Genomic DNA, 20,049 nt, shown 5'->3' on the forward strand with positions numbered 1-20,049 from the left:
CATATTTTTTAGTTTTGACCATCAACAAAGTCCCTCAAAGATTTGCTTTCCTACGATGCCTCCCCCATTTGATTTTGAAGAATGTACCAAAGAATATACCGATATGTACCAAAGAGACCAAATTTTTCACTCCAGTTTAGTTGTAATTGTGCACAAAGAGTAAATATTTATTTTTTGTTATCCTACTACATAGCCTTAAACGTGGTAGTTTACCAGGTAAAATATGACCTTTAAAACACGTCATGGAAGAATCTCAATTCTTGTTTCCTTAACCAATCATAGCTGAAGTATACAAAAAATATACCGTGTTCCCTCAAGAATCCAGTATAGAGATAATCTTTCTCTTACCTTGCACTGAAAAAAGCATGCCCGGTCCCAAAGATTTTGTCTTTACTTTAACAATTTTGGTATTGATTCCAAGCCATAGAAGCGGAGAATTATTTTTTCTACTTTCTATTTCTACTTTTAAGACACATTTCTCTTTTAAATTTGGGTTTTGACTCTAGGAAGCAAATTTAAATTTTTCACTTTTTCAGCTTTTTTTTCTTAATATGCTATCAAAGTCCTTTAAAAACAAGTTAACAACAACTTTATTTTCCAAATTGAGACACGACTTTCAGTAGAAATTATGATGTATTTCAAGTAAAAACGTCTTTAAAATAAGCGTTGAAAAACATGTCCTATTTTTGAACGATTTTTTGCTTTGTATTCAATATGCAAAAAGACAACAAATTTAAAGACAATTTCATTAATTTTAAAGATTTTTCTGAATTATTAAAGTCAAGTTGACCTTAGCCCAAAAAATTTTTCTTTCATGTTACACAGATAAAAATAAGTTTGAGAACTTTTGTTGGAAAACCAATAACAAAATTTGTTAATTTTCCTGCAACAAACAAATTTGTACTTTTTATAACCATTATTACAAAAAAGTTGTTAGCAATCGTTACCATCAGAAGGCAACAAATAATTTGTGTTCTCAATAACATAATTTGTAAGTAATTTGTTGAGCATCCAACAGTACAAAATATTTGTTGTTGAACGTTACGTTTAATCCTCCACAAATATTTTTGGATTTGGACGAAAAAAATTTTATGTGGTTTGTTGGAGTCTATCAATGACCTGTAACAAATTTATTGGTGTATTGACAAAAAATTAAATTGAAATTGACAGAATTATTGCACCAAAATTGCAAAATTTCCGGAACAATTTTGGAGATATTTTGTTAAGTACACACAGAGTAGGAATATGACCAAAATGCTATTTTTGGACGGGGAACATATAACATTTTTGTGTCGAAAATCCTATACTCAGTTTTGTAAATGTATGACGATTTTTAATTTGAGTATTCCAGGGTCTAACAAGCATTTTGTTAATTAGTTAATTAGAATTGTAATAACTCTAATCCCGATATTAATATGATTTTAATTAATTATCTCATACAACAAACACATATAAGAAACTACCAAATTGAAAAATATAATTTTTTCACAGACATTTATAAATGCTTTTCTGTATTCTCTGATGAATGAGCTCTTTGCTTGCTATCATACACGTGAATGTGCTCATACTCATTTTGTTCTAACGGTATTCTTCGCATACTTCTTTTAGCTTTCGTACAGTTTGTCAAGAAAGTGTTTTGACAATGGGATAAAAATTATGTTTTGTTCCAAAATTAAATATAATGAAATTTTAAAAAAATATTTTATTATGTATTTTGCAAAGTATACATACGTACACAGAATTAAAAATTTAATAAAATATTTAATATTTCAATTATTTCTAGAAGTTGAAATAGTTGGCAATGTCAAAAGACTTTCTTGACATACTGTACATGTTCTCAGCGATGTGCGCGTTACCAGTCTTGTATTTTTGTTTTTGTTTTCATATCGATAGCAGTCAACTATTTGCGCAACAAAACAATTTGTTGAAAATTCAGAATATTTCTATTACTTCCTCTGTCAAGCATCTAAATACAAACACATTTCAACAACAAATGCCTCATATTCAATAGACACATTTGTTGAGGATCAGCAGATTTTACATACAAATAAAGTTGTTAATATTTATTTGCAGTTATTTTTTTGTGTGTATGATACCCATTTTTAAGTCAAATCACTTAATTGCAAGGACAACACGACTTCATTGAAAAGTTTATCGACTTTTCGACAAGGAAAAAACTTTATATTAGAGAAATGCGTCTTCTACGCTAAGCAAAATTTGCATTCGTATTTTAAAGACAAAATCTTTGGCCTCACGACAATATTTTTTCAGTGTGGTGAACATTAAAGAAACCCGACGCTCTAATTGCAATGATCGCTTGGGTTCTAATGAATGATTTCAACGAGATGTTACTCCAATTGACTTTCTACTTAACATTCTACTTAAGTGTACCGATTTTACTCTAAATCGCTTTAGATTTTCATATAGCTCTATATATAACATTTTGGATATATACTAAGATTGATATTAATATTGTGATCAAATTTCACATCGGTGGAGATTTAGGTGTAGAGCCCATATATAACAGGTTGGCTGATAAGTCCCCGGTCTAACAAAGAAAAACACTTTTTTTTGTCAAAATTCGTTTTTATTATTCAACATAGTTCCCTTCAAGACCGATACAACGATAATAACGACCTTCCAATTTTTTGATACCATTTTTGTAGTACTCCTTCGGTTTTGCCTCAAAATAGGCCTCAGTTTCGGCGATCACCTCTTCATTGCAGCCAAATTTTTTCCCTGCGAGCATCCTTTTGAGGTCTGAGGACAAGAAAAAGTCGCTGGGGGCCAGATCTGGAGAATATGGTGGGTGGGGAAGCAATTCGAAGCCCAATTCATGAATTTTGCCATCGTTCTCAATGACTTGTGGCACGGTGCGTTGTCTTGGTGGAACAACACTTTTTTCTTCTTTTGCCGCGATTTCGACCTTCAAACGCTCCAATAACGCCATATAATAGTCACTGTTGATGGTTTTTCCCTTCTCAAGATAATCGATAAAAATTATTCCATGCGCATCCCAAAAAACAGAGTCCATTACTTTGCCAGCGGACTTTTGAGTCTTTCCACGCTTCGGAGACGGTTCACCGGTCGCTGTCCACTCAGCCGACTGTCGATTGGACTCAGGAGTGTAGTGATGGAGCCATGATTCATCCATTGTCACATATCGACGGAAAAACTCGGGTGTATTACGAGTTAACAGCTGCAAACACCGCTCAGAATCATCAACACGTTGTTGTTTTTGGTCAAATGTGAGCTCGCGCGGCACCCATTTTGCACAGAGCTTCCGCATATCCAAATATTGATGAATGATATGACCAACACGTTTCTTTGATATCTTTAAGGCCTCTGCTATCTCGATCAACTTCATTTTACGATCATTCAAAATCATTTTTTGGATTTTTTTGATGTTTTCGTCGGTAACCACCTCTTTCGGGCGTCCACTGCGTTTACCGCCCTCCGTGCTCATTTCACCACGCTTGAATTTTGCATAACAATCAATTATTGATGATTTCCCTGGGGCAGAGTCCGGAAACTCATTATCAAGCCAAGTTTTTGCTTCCTCCGTATTTTTCCCCTTCAGAAAACAGTATTTTATCAAAACACGAAATTCCTTTTTTTCCATTTTTTTTCACAATAACAAAAGTTGCTTCACAAAAGACGCTCTATCTCACAAACTAATTGACTTACAGACGTCAAATTATGACACGAATCATTTGAAGGTTGGTACTTTATAAAAATAATATGCATTTAATACTAGCGACGCCATCTATGTGTCAGACCGGGGACTTATCAGCCAACCTGTTATGTACGCCTAATTTGAGAAAATATGGTAGAAACTCTTATACTTTAGTCCAGATTTCAGTTAGGGTTGACATTTTGCTGTTTCAAAATTTCTCTAAGTAGTTTCACAATAAAGCAAAACGCAGTTCAGATACGGCTTTAAAACGAAGGTCCCATTTCATTACTTTCCTAAATGCAAGTAATGAAAATCCAATGGGTTGAGATCCGAAATTTTGGTGACCTTTGCACGGTAGATGTGGGGTGCACTTAGTTCATATAAATTCTCTATTCAAATAAGCATATGTTGTTAATTATGTTATTTGTTACATTATGTCAATATTAAAAAATGGGAATTTCTTCGTATTCTCGTACAGACCATTTTATATACCAACAACTGTGACCATATGGAAAATGAATCATTAATGTTAACATGAATGGAAAATCCCAATTAAGGGCACATGTTCAACACGCTCTATAATTTTTTGTTAAACTACAGGCGCTTAAACTCATAATATTAACTGCGGGCATTAGAACAATTAATACAACAACAACAGCAATGGTAGGATAAAAAAAAAAAAAACAAACAAAACTGAAGTTTCAAGGTCAGATACCTCTTAAGAGTATGACGAAATATACATGCTACAAAATAAAATACGTAACATAACAAAAGAAAAATTATACAAAATTTAAATTACAACAGATTTGTAAGGTTGCCTATTTGCCTCAAACATGCCAATATGGGCGCTGAGGCTATTAGTTTAAATATGTGAATTGTAGCAAATATGAATTCCAAATAAAACAATCCACAGATTTCAATGCAAAGAAAATGAGAAATGGATGAAGTCAGATATTATATGCTTAGAATTAATTATGTGTATTATTAAGGAAATTCGACGGAGTATTTCTTCCTTCGCCGAATGTCTTGAAAATGTCTCTAGAAAATGCATGGCTATTTTGCTTAGTATAAAAGACTCCATTCTTAGTATAAAAGACTCCATTCTCAGAACACTGCTTAAAACGTGTTGACAGGGAAAATTTTCGGTTTACCCTAAAAGGACAAAAAAAAAAATTCCCTATTTTACCCTACATTCCCAAAAAAAAAATTCCCTACAATTCCCCATACAATATTTTTAGTTAAATTTAAACAATTTTTCTGTTTGGTAGAATTCTTGATGTTTTGGTAGATCAAATCTCTATAGAAATAAGATTTTGGCAAAATATATTTTGAAAAAATTTTCTATGGAAATAAAATTTTGAGAAAGTTTTCTATAGAAACAAAATTTTGAGAAAATTTTCTATAGAAACAAAATTTTGACAAAATTTTCTATGGAAATAAAATTTTGAGAAAATTTTCTATAGAAATAAATTTTTGATAAAATTTTCTATAGAAATAAAATTTTGACAAAATTTTCTATAGAAATAAAATTTTGAGAAAATTTTCTATAGAAACAAAATTTTGACAAAATTTTCTATAGAAATTAAATTTTGAGAAAATTTTCTATAGAAATAAATTTTTGATAAAATTTTCTATAGAAATAAAATTTTGAGAAAGTTTTCTATAGAAACAAAATTTTGAGAAAATTTTCTATAGAAAAAAAATGTTGACAAAATTCTATAGAAATAAAATTTTAACAAAATTTTCTATAGAAATAAAATTTTGAGAAAATTTTCTATGGAAATAAAATTTTGATAAAATATTCTATAGAAATATAATTTTGACAAAATTTTCTATAGAAATAAAATTTTGGCAAAATATATTTTGAGAAAATTTTCTATTGAAATAAAATTTTGAGAAAATTTTCTATAGGAACAAAATTTTGACAAAATTTTCTATAGAAATAAATTTTTGATAAAATTTTCTATAGAAATAAAATTTTAACAAAATTTTCTATAGAAATAAATTTTTGATAAAATTTTCTATAGAAATAAAATTTTGAGAAAGTTTTCTATAGAAACAAAATTTTGAGAAAATTTTCTATGGAAATAAAATTTTGAGAAAATTTTCTATAGAAATAAAATTTTGACAAAATTTTCTATAGAAATAAAATTTTGAGAAAATTTTCTATGGAAATAAAATTTTGATAAAATATTCTATAGAAATATAATTTTGACAAAATTTTCTATAGAAATAAAATTTTGGCAAAATATATTTTGAGAAAATTTTCTATTGAAATAAAATTTTGAGAAAATTTTCTATAGGAACAAAATTTTGACAAAATTTTCTATAGAAATAAATTTTTGATAAAATTTTCTATAGAAATAAAATTTTAACAAAATTTTCTATAGAAATAAAATTTTGACAAAATTTTCTATAGAAAGAAAATTTTGACAAAATTTTCTATTGAAACAAAATTTTGAGAAAATTTTCTATGGAAATAAAATTTTGAGAAAATTTTCTATAGAAATAAATTTTTGATAAAATATTCTATAGAAATAAAATTTTGACAAAAATATTTTGAGAAAATTTTCTATAGAAATACAATTTTGAGTAAATTTTCTATAGAAATAAAATTTTTAGAAAATTTTCTATAGAAATAAAATTTTGAGAAAATTTTCTATAGAAACAACATTTTGAGAAAAGTTTCAACAGAAACAAAATTTTGACAAAATTTTCTATAGAAATAAAATTTTGAGAAAATTTTCTATAGAAATAAAATTTTGACTAAATTTTCTATAGAAATAAAATTTTGACAAAATTTTCTATAGAAATATTTGTTTGGTAGATTTGTGGTAAGATTTTCTTCAAATTTTGGTAGATTTCTTGACACGAGTGAAAACCGTGGTTACCACACATTGGTAAAGATCAAGCCTTTTCGGCTTCTGATTTCCTTCTCTTGAGTCACCAAAATGATTAAAAATTGTGTTGAGTGAAAAAGTCCCTACATTGTGCCCCTAAACAACGCTAAATATTAGAAAATTTGGAAGTTCTTCTAAAGGCACAATTTTAAAAGCACTTCCAAAAATGTCCATTTTTGGCACAACTCTTTACGGACCTAAAATACCTCTAGATTTCAAATTTCAGGCAAATTGGATAAAAACAACGGATTCTATGCCCATTATTTTTGACACACCTCTTTATGGTTATAAAGTAACTCTAGATTTAAAATTTCAAGCAAATTGGATAAAAAAAAACGGATTCTAGAAGTCCAAGAAGTAAAATCGGGAGATCGGTCTATATGGGTGCTATACCAAAACATAGGCCGATACTCACCATTTTTGGCACACCTCCTTATGCTCTTAAAATACCTCTAGATTTCAAATTTCAGGCAAATTGGGTAAAAACTACGGCTTTACCCAATTTGCAGACAAAAGACGAGTTTGTGAAAAATTTCAGCCCGATTGCTTCGTTATTGAAGAGTGTAGCGTGAATACAACAGACAGCCAGCCACACAGACAGACAGACGGGCATGGTTATATCGTCTTTATATATAGTCGGAAATCGATATTTCTATGTGTTACAAACGGAATGACAAACTTATTATACCCCCGTCACCATTCTATGGTGGGGGGTATACAAATAGTCTTTTTATACCCTCCACCATAGGATGGGGGGTACATTAACTATGTCATTCCGTTTGTAACACATCGAAATATTGCTCTAAGACCCCATAAAGTATATATATTCTGGGTCGTGGTGAAATTCTGAGTCGATCTAAGCATGTCCGTCCGTCCGTCCGTCCGTCTGTTGAAATCACGCTAACTTCCGAACGAAACAAGCTATCGACTTGAAACTTGGCACAAGTAGTTGTTATTGATGTAGGTCAGATGGTATTGCAAATGGGCCATATCGGTCCACTTTTACGTATAGCCCCCATATAAACGGACCCCCGAATTTGGCTTGCAGACCCTCTAAGAGAAGCAAATTTCATCCAATCCGGCTGAAATTTGGTGCATGGTGTTAGAATATGGTCTCTAACAACCATGCAAAAATTGGTCCACATCGGTCCGTAATTACATATAGCCCCCATATAAACCGATCCCCCGATTTGGCTTGCGGAGCCTCTAAGAGAAGCAAATTTTATCCGATCCGGCTGAAATTTGGTACATGGTATTGGTATATGTTCTCTAATGACCATGCAAAAATTGGTCCATAATTATATATAGCCCCCATATAAATCGATTCCCAGATTTGTCCTCCGGAGCCTCTTGGAGGAGCAAAATTTGGAACATGGTGTTAGAATGTGGTCACTAACAAGCACGCAAGAATTGGTCCATATAGGTCCATAATTATATATAAAGGGTGAATCTTTTGAGGTTAGGATTTTCATGCATTAGTATTTGACAGATCACGTGGGATTTCAGACATGGTGTCAAAGAGAAAGATGCTCAGTATGCTTTGACATTTCATCATGAATAGACTTACTAACGAGCAACGCTTGCAAATCATTTAATTTTATTACCAAAATCAGTGGCAGAAAATCCGCTTTTTTATCGACAAATTTTGTTCAGCGATGAGGCTCATTTCTGGTTGAATGGCTACGTAAATAAGCAAAATTGCCGCATTTGGAGTGAAGAGCAACCAGAAGCCGTTCAAGAACTGACCATGCATCCCGAAAAATGCACTGTTTGGTGTGGTTTGTACGCTGGTGGAATCATTGGACCGTATTTTTTCAAAGATGCTGTTGGACGCAACGTTACGGTGAATGGCGATCGCTATCGTTCGATGCTAACAAACTTTTTGTTGCCAAAAATGGAAGAACTGAACTTGGTTGACATGTGGTTTCAACAAGATGGCGCTACATGCCACACAGCTCGCGATTCTATGGCAATTTTGAGGGAAAACTTCGGAGAACAATTCATCTCAAGAAATGGACCGGTAAGTTGGCCACCAAGATCATGCGATTTGACGCCTTTAGACTATTTTTTGTGGGGCTACGTCAAGTCTAAAGTCTACAGAAATAAGCCAGCAACTATTCCAGCTTTGGAAGACAACATTTCCGAAGAAATTCGGGCTATTCCGGCCGAAATGCTCGAAAAAGTTGCCCAAAATTGGACTTTCCGAATGGACCACCTAAGACGCAGCCGCGGTCAACATTTAAATGAAATTATCTTCAAAAAGTAAATGTCATGGACCAATCTAACGTTTCAAATAAAGAACCGATGAGATTTTGCAAATTTTATGCGTTTATTTTTAAAAAAAAGTTATCAAGCTCTTAACAAATCACCCTTTATATCCCCCATATAAACCGTTCCCCAGATTTGATCTCCGGAGCCTCTTGGAGGAGCAAAATTCATCCGATCCGGTTGAAATTTGCAACGTGGTGTTAGTATAAGGCCGCTAATATCCATGCCAAAATTGGTCTATATCGGTCTATAGTTATATATAGCCGATCCCCAATCACACAAAAATTGGTCCATATCGGTTCATATTCATGGTTGCCACTCGAGCCAAAAATAATCTACCAAAATTTTATTTTTATGGAAAACATTGTCAAAATGTTATTTCTATAGAAAATTTTGTAACAATTTTATTTCTATAGAAAATTTTGTAAAAATTTTATTTCTATAGAAAATTTTGTCAAAATTTTATTTCTATAGAAAATTTTGTCAAAATTTTATTCCTATAGACAATTTTTTCCAAATTTTATTTCTATAGAAAATTTTTTCCAAATTTTACTTCTATAGAAAATGTTGTCAAAATTTTATTTCTATAGAAACTTTAAACTTAATTATATACGTATTTAATCGGGTTTTTTTAGTTTAATATATACTACGTATGGACTACCTTGTAATTTAGAAGACGGTGTTAGGAAGTTTTGAGATACCTTGCCATCGGTAAGTGTTACCGCAACCCAAGTAATTCGATTGTGGATGACAGTCTTCAGTAGAAGTTTCTACGCAATCCATTGTGGAGGGTACATAAGCTTCGGCCTGGCCGAACTTACGGTCGTATATACTTGTTTTAATCTTTTTTGTTGTCTTTTTGCATTTTATTTATTTATTTATTTATTTGTAAACCTAACACAACAAGAACTAAATCTTATCAGATATGTGCTAGGATAATTTGCAGATTAAACAATAACAATTACAATCGGTGGATTTTATAAACGTAATATTAAATTATAACTATATAACATATCTATTATGAAAATTAATATTAATTGAAAATTTAATCAAAAATTTTAGTTAACTCCGTTTTAAATATAGAAATTTCATTATATAGAAATGAAATTATATAGAATGAAATGAAATATATAGAAATGAAATTTCTATATTTAAAAAGTTTAAAAATGAAATGTATATAATTTTAGAATAGATTAAAATATATTAATTTAAATAAATAGTATGATGGAATTTAGTTCAAGAAAGTCAGCATTGTTGGTTTTGCTATAAGAGAGAGTTTAACCTTTTACCTATAACGTGCGTGTAAATTTTACATCTTTTCTTATCTCCACAGTTGTTGTTTAGTACGTGTTAAAATGACATTTGAAATATTTCCGAATTCTGATTTTAAAAGGTATAACAATTTTTTTTTGGAAACTATCTATTTGGTAAAATATTTTAGGGACATGAAATCTTTGGCCTCACTGCAATATTTTTTTTTTTTTTTTTCAGTGTAGTAAGTTTACAAATTTTCTTGTAACCCAATATCAAAAATAAGTAGATCTGGCTATAAAATAGCTAACTTTGCATCACTGCAAGAAAATGGGACAGTGTTTTATAGTACAGCACTGCGTATGATAAACGGATATCGCTCAGTATTTATACGCGCCCTGGGACAAAAGATTTAAACTAAAACCATGTTTAGAATTACAAAGAATTTGTTATCTAGTAAAAATAGATATGTCTTTGACGGAAAGATTCATGCATTTATGTCAAGTCAACTCATGTGAACTGAAATTCATATTTCGATGATTTACAAACGGAATGTCATTAATTGCATTAAAAAACAAGTAAATAAAGTAGAAAGTCGGGCGGGGCCGATTATATTATACCCTAAACCACCTACAGAATTAGTAAACATAAGCATTTGTGCGGTATCATTGGTATAGGTTAGGGAAATGAACCGCATTTCCATATTTAAGAACATTAAGGGGTATATGTTTATGGGAGTTTTATCACAATCTGAACAGAAATGTCTGATATTAAGAGATATAGTTGATTTTGCACCTACAGAGTTAGTATGCCACTAATATTGAGTCCATCATAAAAAAAGAGGAAATGGGCAAATTAGTGTGGGTAATAACACCAAATTTGTGGAAATCGGCTAATATATTTGTGTAAGAGGTACATAAGTATCTAAATACGTTCGGTTAATACATCAAAATTTCAAATTTGAGTAATATTGGTTAATAAATAAGAGTGTTATGGCCGAATTTGGGAAAATCGAGCGATGCATATATACACAAAATTTTTTTTTCATGATTCAATTACGAAATTAATTGATCCAATTAATTTTTTAATTGAAATGTCTTCAATCACAGAAATGATATTATCAATTAAAAATGAATTGATACTATTAATTTTTGTGATTGATTTCAGTTCAATTAAAAAATTTTGTTGAATCAATTAAATTTTTAATTTAATATTTTTTAAAACTCAATATTAAGAATTTAATTGGAAAGATTTTCATGAACTTTTTTTCTGTGTGTGGCAGCTATACCTAAATGTAAACCAATTTGAATAATATTTTGCATGTTTGATTGATACCACAGAAGGTTACCTTGTGCTAAATTTGAGTAAAATCTGTTAATACATGAGGCCTCTACACACAAAAAAATTTCACGAAAATTTTTCCAACTAAAATTTTAATTGAGTTTTAAAAAATATTCAATTAAAAATTTAATTGATTCATCAAATTTTTTAATTGAAACAAAAATCAATCACAAAAATAATAGTATCAATTAATTTTTAATTGGATCAATTAACTTTTTAATTGACCTTCAATTAATTTTTTTAATTGATACTATCATTTCTGTTATTAGGGGCAAATTTTTAAAAATCTCGCGATACATATATGTGGGAGCTATATCTAAATCTGAACCGAGTTGGATGATATTTGGCAGGTTTGGTTGATACGACAGAAGGTTACCTTTTGCTAAATTTGAGTAAGATGGGGTTATAAATAAGGATTTATGGCTTATTTATATTTGACAGGTTCGGTTGATACCATAGAAGGCTACCTTGTGCTAACTATCAGTAATATCGGGTAATAAATAAGACTATTTTGGTAAAGAAAAAGGGTTATTAGGGAAATTTTTGAAAGTCGGGCGATACATATATATGGGAGCTATATCTTAACCGATTTGGATTATATAAAACAGCTTTGGCTGCTGCAAAAGAAGGTTACCTTTTGTTCAATTTTAGTAGATCGGGTAATAAATAAGGGTTTTATGGCCAAATTTGGGAAAATCGGGCGATACATATATGGGAGATATATATGGGAGATATATCCAAATCTAAACCGATTTGGATGATATTTTGCAGGGTTAGGTCACGCCTCAAATGGTTATTTTGTGCTAAATTAAGATCAGGTAATAAATAAGGGTTTTATTGCCAAATTTTTGAATATCGGGTGATACATGTATGTGGCAGTTATAGCTAAATCTGAACCGATTTGGATGATATTTAGCAAATTTGGTTGTTACAACAGAAGGTTACCTTTTGTTAAATTTCAGTGAGATCGGTAAATAAAGAAGGCTACTTTGGTCAAAAATAGGGCTATTAGGGACAAATTTTTGAAAATCAGGTGATACATATATATGGGAGCTATATCTATATCTGAACCGAGTTGGATGATATTTGGAAGGTTTGGTTGATACGACAGAAGGTTACCTTTTGCTAAATTTGAGTAAGATGGGGTTATAAATAAGGATTTATGGCCAATTTGTGGAAAATCGTGTATATGTATGAGAGCTATATCTAAATCCGAAGCGATTTGGATGATTTTGTGCACATATAGTTACGACTATAGGAGTTTAGATTTGGCCAACTTTGAGGAAGATCGGTTGATAAAGAAGGGGTTTATGGTAGAGGTGTGCACATGAGTAATATTTTGCTCACGCTCACGCACACTCACGACGGAGAAACCTTATTCACGCACACTCATGCACGATATTTTTTCGTAGGACTCACGCACACAAAAATTTTTTTTTCTGATTCAATCACGAAATTAATTGATCCAATTAATTTTTAATTGAAATGTCACAGAAATCACAGAAATGATAGTATCAATTAAAAAATTAATTGAAGTTCAATTAAAAAGTTAATTGATCCAATTAAAAAATTAATTGATGCTATTATTTTTGTGATTGATTTTTTTTTCAATTAAAAAATTTGTTGAATCAATTAAATTTTTAATTGAATATTTTTGAAAACTCAATTAAAATTTTAATTGGACAATTTTTCGTGAAATTTTTTTGTGTGCGCTCACGCACGTTCACGAAAAGAAACCTTGTATTCACGCACACTCACGCACGAAAATCTTTTAAATGTCGTGACTCACGAAAAATGTCGTGACTCACGAAAAACCTCGTAACTCACGAATAATTTTATCAGTAATTTACCTATAAATAGAACCTGACTAAAAACATGAGTATGATTAAAATCGAGAGCGTTATAAAACTCTTAACACCTAGAATGTCACTAAAATTATAAATTAATTCAACTCGTAAGTATTTTATGTTCGTAAGCGGGATTTTTTTCGTGAGCGTGTTTTTCCGAAATTCGTTACTCACGCACACTCACGACGATATCATTTTCGTGACTCACGCTCACGCACGATATTTGATTGGTTAATCACGCTCACGCACACTCACGCCGTTACCGTCAGCGTGACTCACGACTCACATTTTCGTGAGTCACGAACATTTCGTGTCACGTGCACACCTATAGTTTATGGACAAATTTCGGAAAATCGAGCGATACATATATATGAGAGCTATATTTAAATTTGATCCAATTTTTTCCAAATTCAATAGCGTTCGTCCTTGTGGCAAAAAAAAAAAAACGCCATATACCAATTTTCGTCAAAATCGGTTAATAAATGTGACCGGAATCCTGCGAACAACAAATACACGGACAGACGGACGGACGGACACCAAGGTAGAAGGTAATTCTGAGTCGATCGGTATATATTTTATGGAGTCTAAAATCAATATTTCTGGTAAGCCCATTTTTTGGCAGATCAAAGGTATTATACCCTGACCACTATGTGGTTTAGGGTATAATGACTTTAAAACAATGTGTTGAAACATTTTATTAATTTTGAAGATTTTTTCAGAAATATTAAATCCATTTTAACTTCATTAAAACGAACTTTTCATTCATGTTAGGATACACATTTTTATGTCGAATCATTGAAAAGTTTAGAGACCTTTAGACAAGGAAAAAACTTTATTTCAGAGAAATACGTCTTCTATTCTAAGCAAAATTCGTATTCGTATTTTAAGCATATTTGGCCTCCCGACAATATTCTTTGCGGTGCTCCATCTACTATTTAATATGTGATAGAATCCAAATTTATGAAAATGGACCAAAATAGACCAAATTATGTTTGGTCCGACCATCGGACCAAATTTAAAAACAAGTATATACGGCCGTAAGTTCGGCCAGGCCGAATCTTATGTAGCCTCCACCATGGATACCGGTGTCACGGTATCCAGAATTGAAATATGGGGGTCGCTGATATATATACAATTATGAACGTGATATGGACCAATTTTTGTGTGACTGAGGATCGATTTATCTGAGGGCCATATATAACTATAGACCGATATGGACCTAGTTAGGCATGGTTGTTAACGACCATATACTAGCACAATGTACCAAATTTCAACTCACTCGGATGAAATTTGCCCCTCCAAAAGGCTCCAAAACCAAATCTCGGGATCGGTTTATATGGGGCTATGTATGATTATGGACTCCGGCGGAATTACAGGCAGTGGCTGAAAGAATTATCCCCTGGTTGACGGTGATATATAAACGATGTGTAAACTTAGCATATATTCCAGAAAAGTGAAGGGAAACAAAAGTCGTCTTCATACCTAAAGCAGGAAAAGCCTCTCACTCGAGTGCGAAGGATTTCCGACCAATCAGCTTATCCTCATTCCTACTTAAGACCCTGGAGAGGATGATAGACATGTATCTTAGAACTAGCGTGGATTCAAGTTTGCTCTCGAAACGACAGCATGCATACTCGAAGGGCAGGTCTACTGAGACCGCATTGCATGAACTGGTCAGCTTTATTGAAAGCTCACTATCTGTCAAAGAATACACAATCGTGGCGTTTCTAGACATCGAAGGGGCGTTCAATAATGTCCATCCGAGCTCGATATTAAATGGACTGACAACTCTGAATGTTGATCCAGGTATACTTAGGCTGTTAGACGAACTTCTAATAAAGAGACGTATTTCAGCCACACTAGGGCAAGCAAACATACAAAGGTATGTCAACAGAGGCACTCGCCAAGGAGGAGTTCTATCACCTCTTCTTTGGAATGTTGCTATAAACAACCTTCTGGTTTCTCTAGAAAACGAAAGGATAAAAGTGGTGGCATACGCAGATGATGTGGCGCTAGCAGTCAGGGGAAAATTCCCATCCACAATCAGAGATATTATACAGAGAGCTCTCCGGATGACTGAGAAATGGGCGAAAGATAATGGTCTTGGTGTAAATCCAGCAAAGACAGAAATAGTCATGTACTGCAAAGATCGCAAAACTCCCACGGTTAGGCCCATTTCCTTAGGGGGTACTGAAATTCCCTTTGGTGAGTGTGCAAAATACCTTGGCGTTATTTTGGACAGGAAGCTGAATTTTAGGCTTAATATTGAAGAGAGGGCGAGAAAAGCCACGGTAGCTTTGTACTCGTGCAAAAAGGCAATAGGGAAAAAGTGGGGACTAAGACCAAAAATTGTGCATTGGCTATTCACGGCAGTGGTTAGGCCTATAATGCTATATGGTGTTGTAGTCTGGTGGCCGGCACTTCAGAAATCGACTTGTTTAGATAAAGTTCAGCGTATGGCGAGCTTATGTATCTCAGGCGCATTTAGTAAGACAGAAACAGACTCCCTTAATGTCATGCTACATCTATTGCCTTTAGACATTTTGGCCAAACAGTCAGCTGCAACAACGGCTGTGCGGTTGCGCGAGCTATCGCTGTGGTCGGAAAAAATGTACGGTCATAGTTCGGTCCTCAAAGTAATGCCAGATGTGCCTAACGTAGTGGATTACACCCTGGCAAAACCACTTTTCGACAAAAAGTTTGAAACTCTAATTCCCAACAGTGAGGCGTGGTGTACACAGACCCCGGGGAATAAAAGATATATAGATTTCTATACTGATGGCTCCAAATTGAATGGACAAGTGGGGTTCGGAGTATATTCTAAAGATCTGGAAATTCGAATAGCGAAAAGATTACCTAATCACTGTAGTGTTTTTCAGGCTGAAATATTGGCAATAAGAGAGGTGGTGAATTGGCTGAGAAGTAATGTTCCAACAAATATTGGCATTAATATATACTCAGACAGTCAACCTGCAATAAAATCCTTGTTCCTTAACTCAAAAACGGCCATAGACTGCCGCAAATCTCTCAACGAGATGGCTGAGCAGTACAATATTCACCTAATATGGGTGCCTGGTCATAGGAACATACCGGGGAACTGTGAAGCAGATGTGTTAGCAAGGCTAGGAACTACCTTACATATTCCAGGGGAACTAGAATCTGTTGGTATGCCTCTGGCCACCTGCAAGCTCTTACTGCGTGAGAAGGCTGTTATGATGGCCAATATTCGATGGGAAATTGCAAGGGTTGTAACGACACCAAGCAAATATGGCCCCATTTAAACTTAAACCGCACACTAGATATGCTAGTGTTCTCAAGGCGTCAGATAGCACTCCTAATATCTGCTATAACGGGTCGCTGCCTGATAGGCGAATTTGCAAAAACTATAGGTGCGAAGTATAATGACTATTGTATAAGCTGTCATGACGTGGAGGAAAAGGAATCAATTAAACACCTCTTGTGTGAGTGTCCTGCTTTTTGTGTAAGGCGTAAGCGAATTTTAGGAGCATATAGCTTTAGATTACTGGCTGACCTGGAAAACGTTAACTTAAGCAGTTTGTTAATGTTTTTGGAGCAATCTGGTTGGTTCCACAAAAGTAAATAATAGATAAGGTTCAGTGGTTAAGACTAGAAGTGCCCATATGTAATAGGTACTTTTAGTTAAATGTGGTATCACAATGGACTGAATAGTCTAAGTGAGCCTGAAATTTAATCGGGCTGCCACTTTAACCTACCCTGACCACTATGCACATAAATATTTTTTTCCTAATTCAATCCGGAAATTAATTGATCCAATTAATTTATTAATTGAAATGTCTTCAATCATAGAAATTATAGTATCAATTGAAAAATTAATTGATCCAATTAAAAAAAAAATAATAATTGATACTATTAATTTGTGTGATTAATTTTGGTTTCAATTAAAAATTTTCTTGAATCAATTAAATCTTTAATTGAATATTTTTTTTAAAACTAAATTAAGATTTTAATTGGAAAAATTATCGTGAATTTTTTTCTGTGTATGGTTTAGGGTACAAAAAGTTTGCAATGTATACCATCAATGATGTACAGTAATCCCTCGATTTGCATCGTGATTGTTTCCGGAATTTGACGACGTTAATCGAAACGACGTAAACCGAATTAAAAATTGCTTATACTTATTCCTAAGTGCATTTAATTATGTATGTATGTGCGTGTACATAATAAAAAACTTCAAAAATTAGTAATTCAGTCTTTTATTCATTAATATTCACAATTTGACGAATTTTCGGTAAGAATTTCCGAAATAAATGTTTCGATGTCATTATCGTTGGTACTTATTTCACTTATGGAAGGCGTTTCTGATAAAGTTGGCAAAAAATCGACGACGTAAATCGAAGTTGGATAGAGCAAAAATTTGACGACATATATCGAAACAATGTAAACCGAGTCGGTGTAAATCGAGGGATTGCTGTATTTGTTTGTAATGGTGAACATTATCGAAATGAAAATATACCTATTGTGAACACATATTTTCATTATTGTGAATATATATTATTAGTTTGTTTTGAGTTGATGTCTTTTAAATGACACACGCCAATGAATAGTTTTCATCACCTTCATTCAACTTTAGGTTTAGATGGATAATTTCAAAAATGTCTTACGTCAACAATTCGATGAATCCAACACCTGAATTGTAACACCTAATGGACACTACTATGATTTGAATGAAGGAATTATAACACATTGTTGGAAATAACAATAAATGAATTTCTACTTCCCGTGGTTTATTTAATAGTCACAATGTTATGGTACCACATAGCCGCATGAATGTTATTCATTACTTGTATGACTCATTTTGGGATTTCCTATGTTGATTTGAAGGTATTGGTGTGTACCGGTGACTGTATACATATATGTAACATGCTTAGACATTGTCCCAGAGTTGTTTGTCTATAAGACATCATCAACGAATCGTGCACGACCGTTTAAAATCCTTAAAGACATACTGTGGACACTAGATAGGGTCACGGCCTAAAGGTAAAAAAAAATTGATGCGGTCACCCCCCAGTTTTGTAGCATATTCGAAGACAATTTCAGAACACCAAAACTTTTTTGTTTCCGTGCACCCTACGACCCCCCGAAATACAATTTATTGTGCTGTGTCGTCATTTGAAGTCCGATTGAAAAGAAACGCATATCGTTCGTTCGACAGACTTAAAAAATCATGTAGCGATCACATTCGCTTTTAGAATTTTAAAACAGTAGGCTCTCAAATTGTTCTTGCAAAAACACATGCACTTTGCATAACGCAGAAAATGCCATAGTGCAAACAACGAGTATGTATACAAAGGTACCGTTAGAAATTTACAGATAAACAGGTTTTGTGTTCTAAATGCCTTATAAATTAATTTCGTAGATGTGAATAACGATGTGCATGTGGTTTCGATCGGACATCATGACAACAGAACAAAAACTATTTGGTGGTGTGTAGGGTGACCTATTGACTTTTTAAAATCTCTGTAACTTTTTTGTTAATGAATATAAGTAAATACTTCCAAATCAAAAGTTTCATATTTTGTTAAGATGTTTATAATGGTCATAAGAAATGGGCATCATAGGGGTATACGAAGCGAAATAAAAAATTAAAAATCAAATTTGACGTCGGAGTCAAAAATGACCAATGCACGAAATATAGCCCCTGATCAACCACGAACAACGATATGCGTTTCTTTTCAATCGGACTTCAAATGACGACACAGCACAATAAATTGTATTTCGGGGGGTCGTAGGGTGCACGGAAACAAAAAAGTTTTGGTGTTCTGAAATTGTCTTCGAATATGCTACAAAACTGGGGGGTGACCGCATCAACTTTTTTTCGCGACCCTATCTAGTGGACACTTCACTCAAATCGTTGACGACATTTTCACACAAATGTCGCAAAATTCCAGCACGAAATTATAAGCGACAATGTGAACGATCATGTCAATGACGACAACATCGCTTACAGTTTCGTCTACTTTGTCGTTAATGATAAGCTGGGAGACGCAGTCTTCCACGGTTTCGTCGAAGACACAATCATAAACATTTTCGTTGATGACTTAATAGGAGACAGAATCTTCTATGTTCTCGTCGATGACAATATTAATGACAATTTCTAGAATTTCGTCCTTGACGACTACTCACCACTACTGTTGTACAGGGTATAATAAATTTGTGCATTTGTGTGTAACGCCAAGAAGGAGTAATCATAGACCAACCTTTTAGTATACGGATCGGCTTAGAATTAAATTCTGAGTCGATTTAGCGATGTCCGTTTGTCTGTCTGTCTGTCCGTCTGTCTGTCTGTTGGTGTATTTTTGTGTGCAAAGTACAGCTCGCAGTTTTAGTCCGATTGTCCTAAAATTTGGTATAGGGTCCTGTTACGGCTCAAAGACGATCTCTATTGATTTTGGAAAAAATCGGTACAGATTTAGATATAGCTGCCATATATATTTTTCACCGATCTGTCCGTATATCTGAATATTTTATAAGTCTCGAAAAACTTGCACAATATCAGCCAAATCGGTTCAGATTTAGATATAGCTCCCATATATAGCTTTCGGCCGATTTCCACTCATTTGCCCACAGAGGCCAATTTTTTGCTCCGATTTAGTTGAAATTTTGCATAGGGAGTAGAATTAGCATTGTAGCTATGCGCGCCAAATTTGGTTGAAATCGGTTCAGATTTGGATATATCTCCCATATATAGCTTTCGCCCGATTTACACTCATATGACCACAGAGGC

At 33.1% G+C, this 20,049-nt stretch overlaps 1 protein-coding gene across 1 annotated transcript in view; it reads left to right on the forward strand.

Annotated features, from left to right (window-relative positions):
- The first annotated feature begins 4,210 nt into the window (after positions 1-4,210).
- Syt14 (Synaptotagmin 14) overlaps positions 4,211-20,049 on the forward strand; it is a 46,915-nt gene continuing 31,076 nt past the window's right edge. The window contains 2 exon segments of the mRNA XM_075302691.1: positions 4,211-4,234; positions 4,277-4,339. Of these exon segments, the coding sequence (XP_075158806.1) occupies positions 4,211-4,234; positions 4,277-4,339 (87 nt within the window).

This window comes from Haematobia irritans, chromosome 1 (genome assembly GCF_050003625.1).
Source record: "Haematobia irritans isolate KBUSLIRL chromosome 1, ASM5000362v1, whole genome shotgun sequence".
NCBI lineage: Eukaryota > Metazoa > Arthropoda > Insecta > Diptera > Muscidae > Haematobia > Haematobia irritans.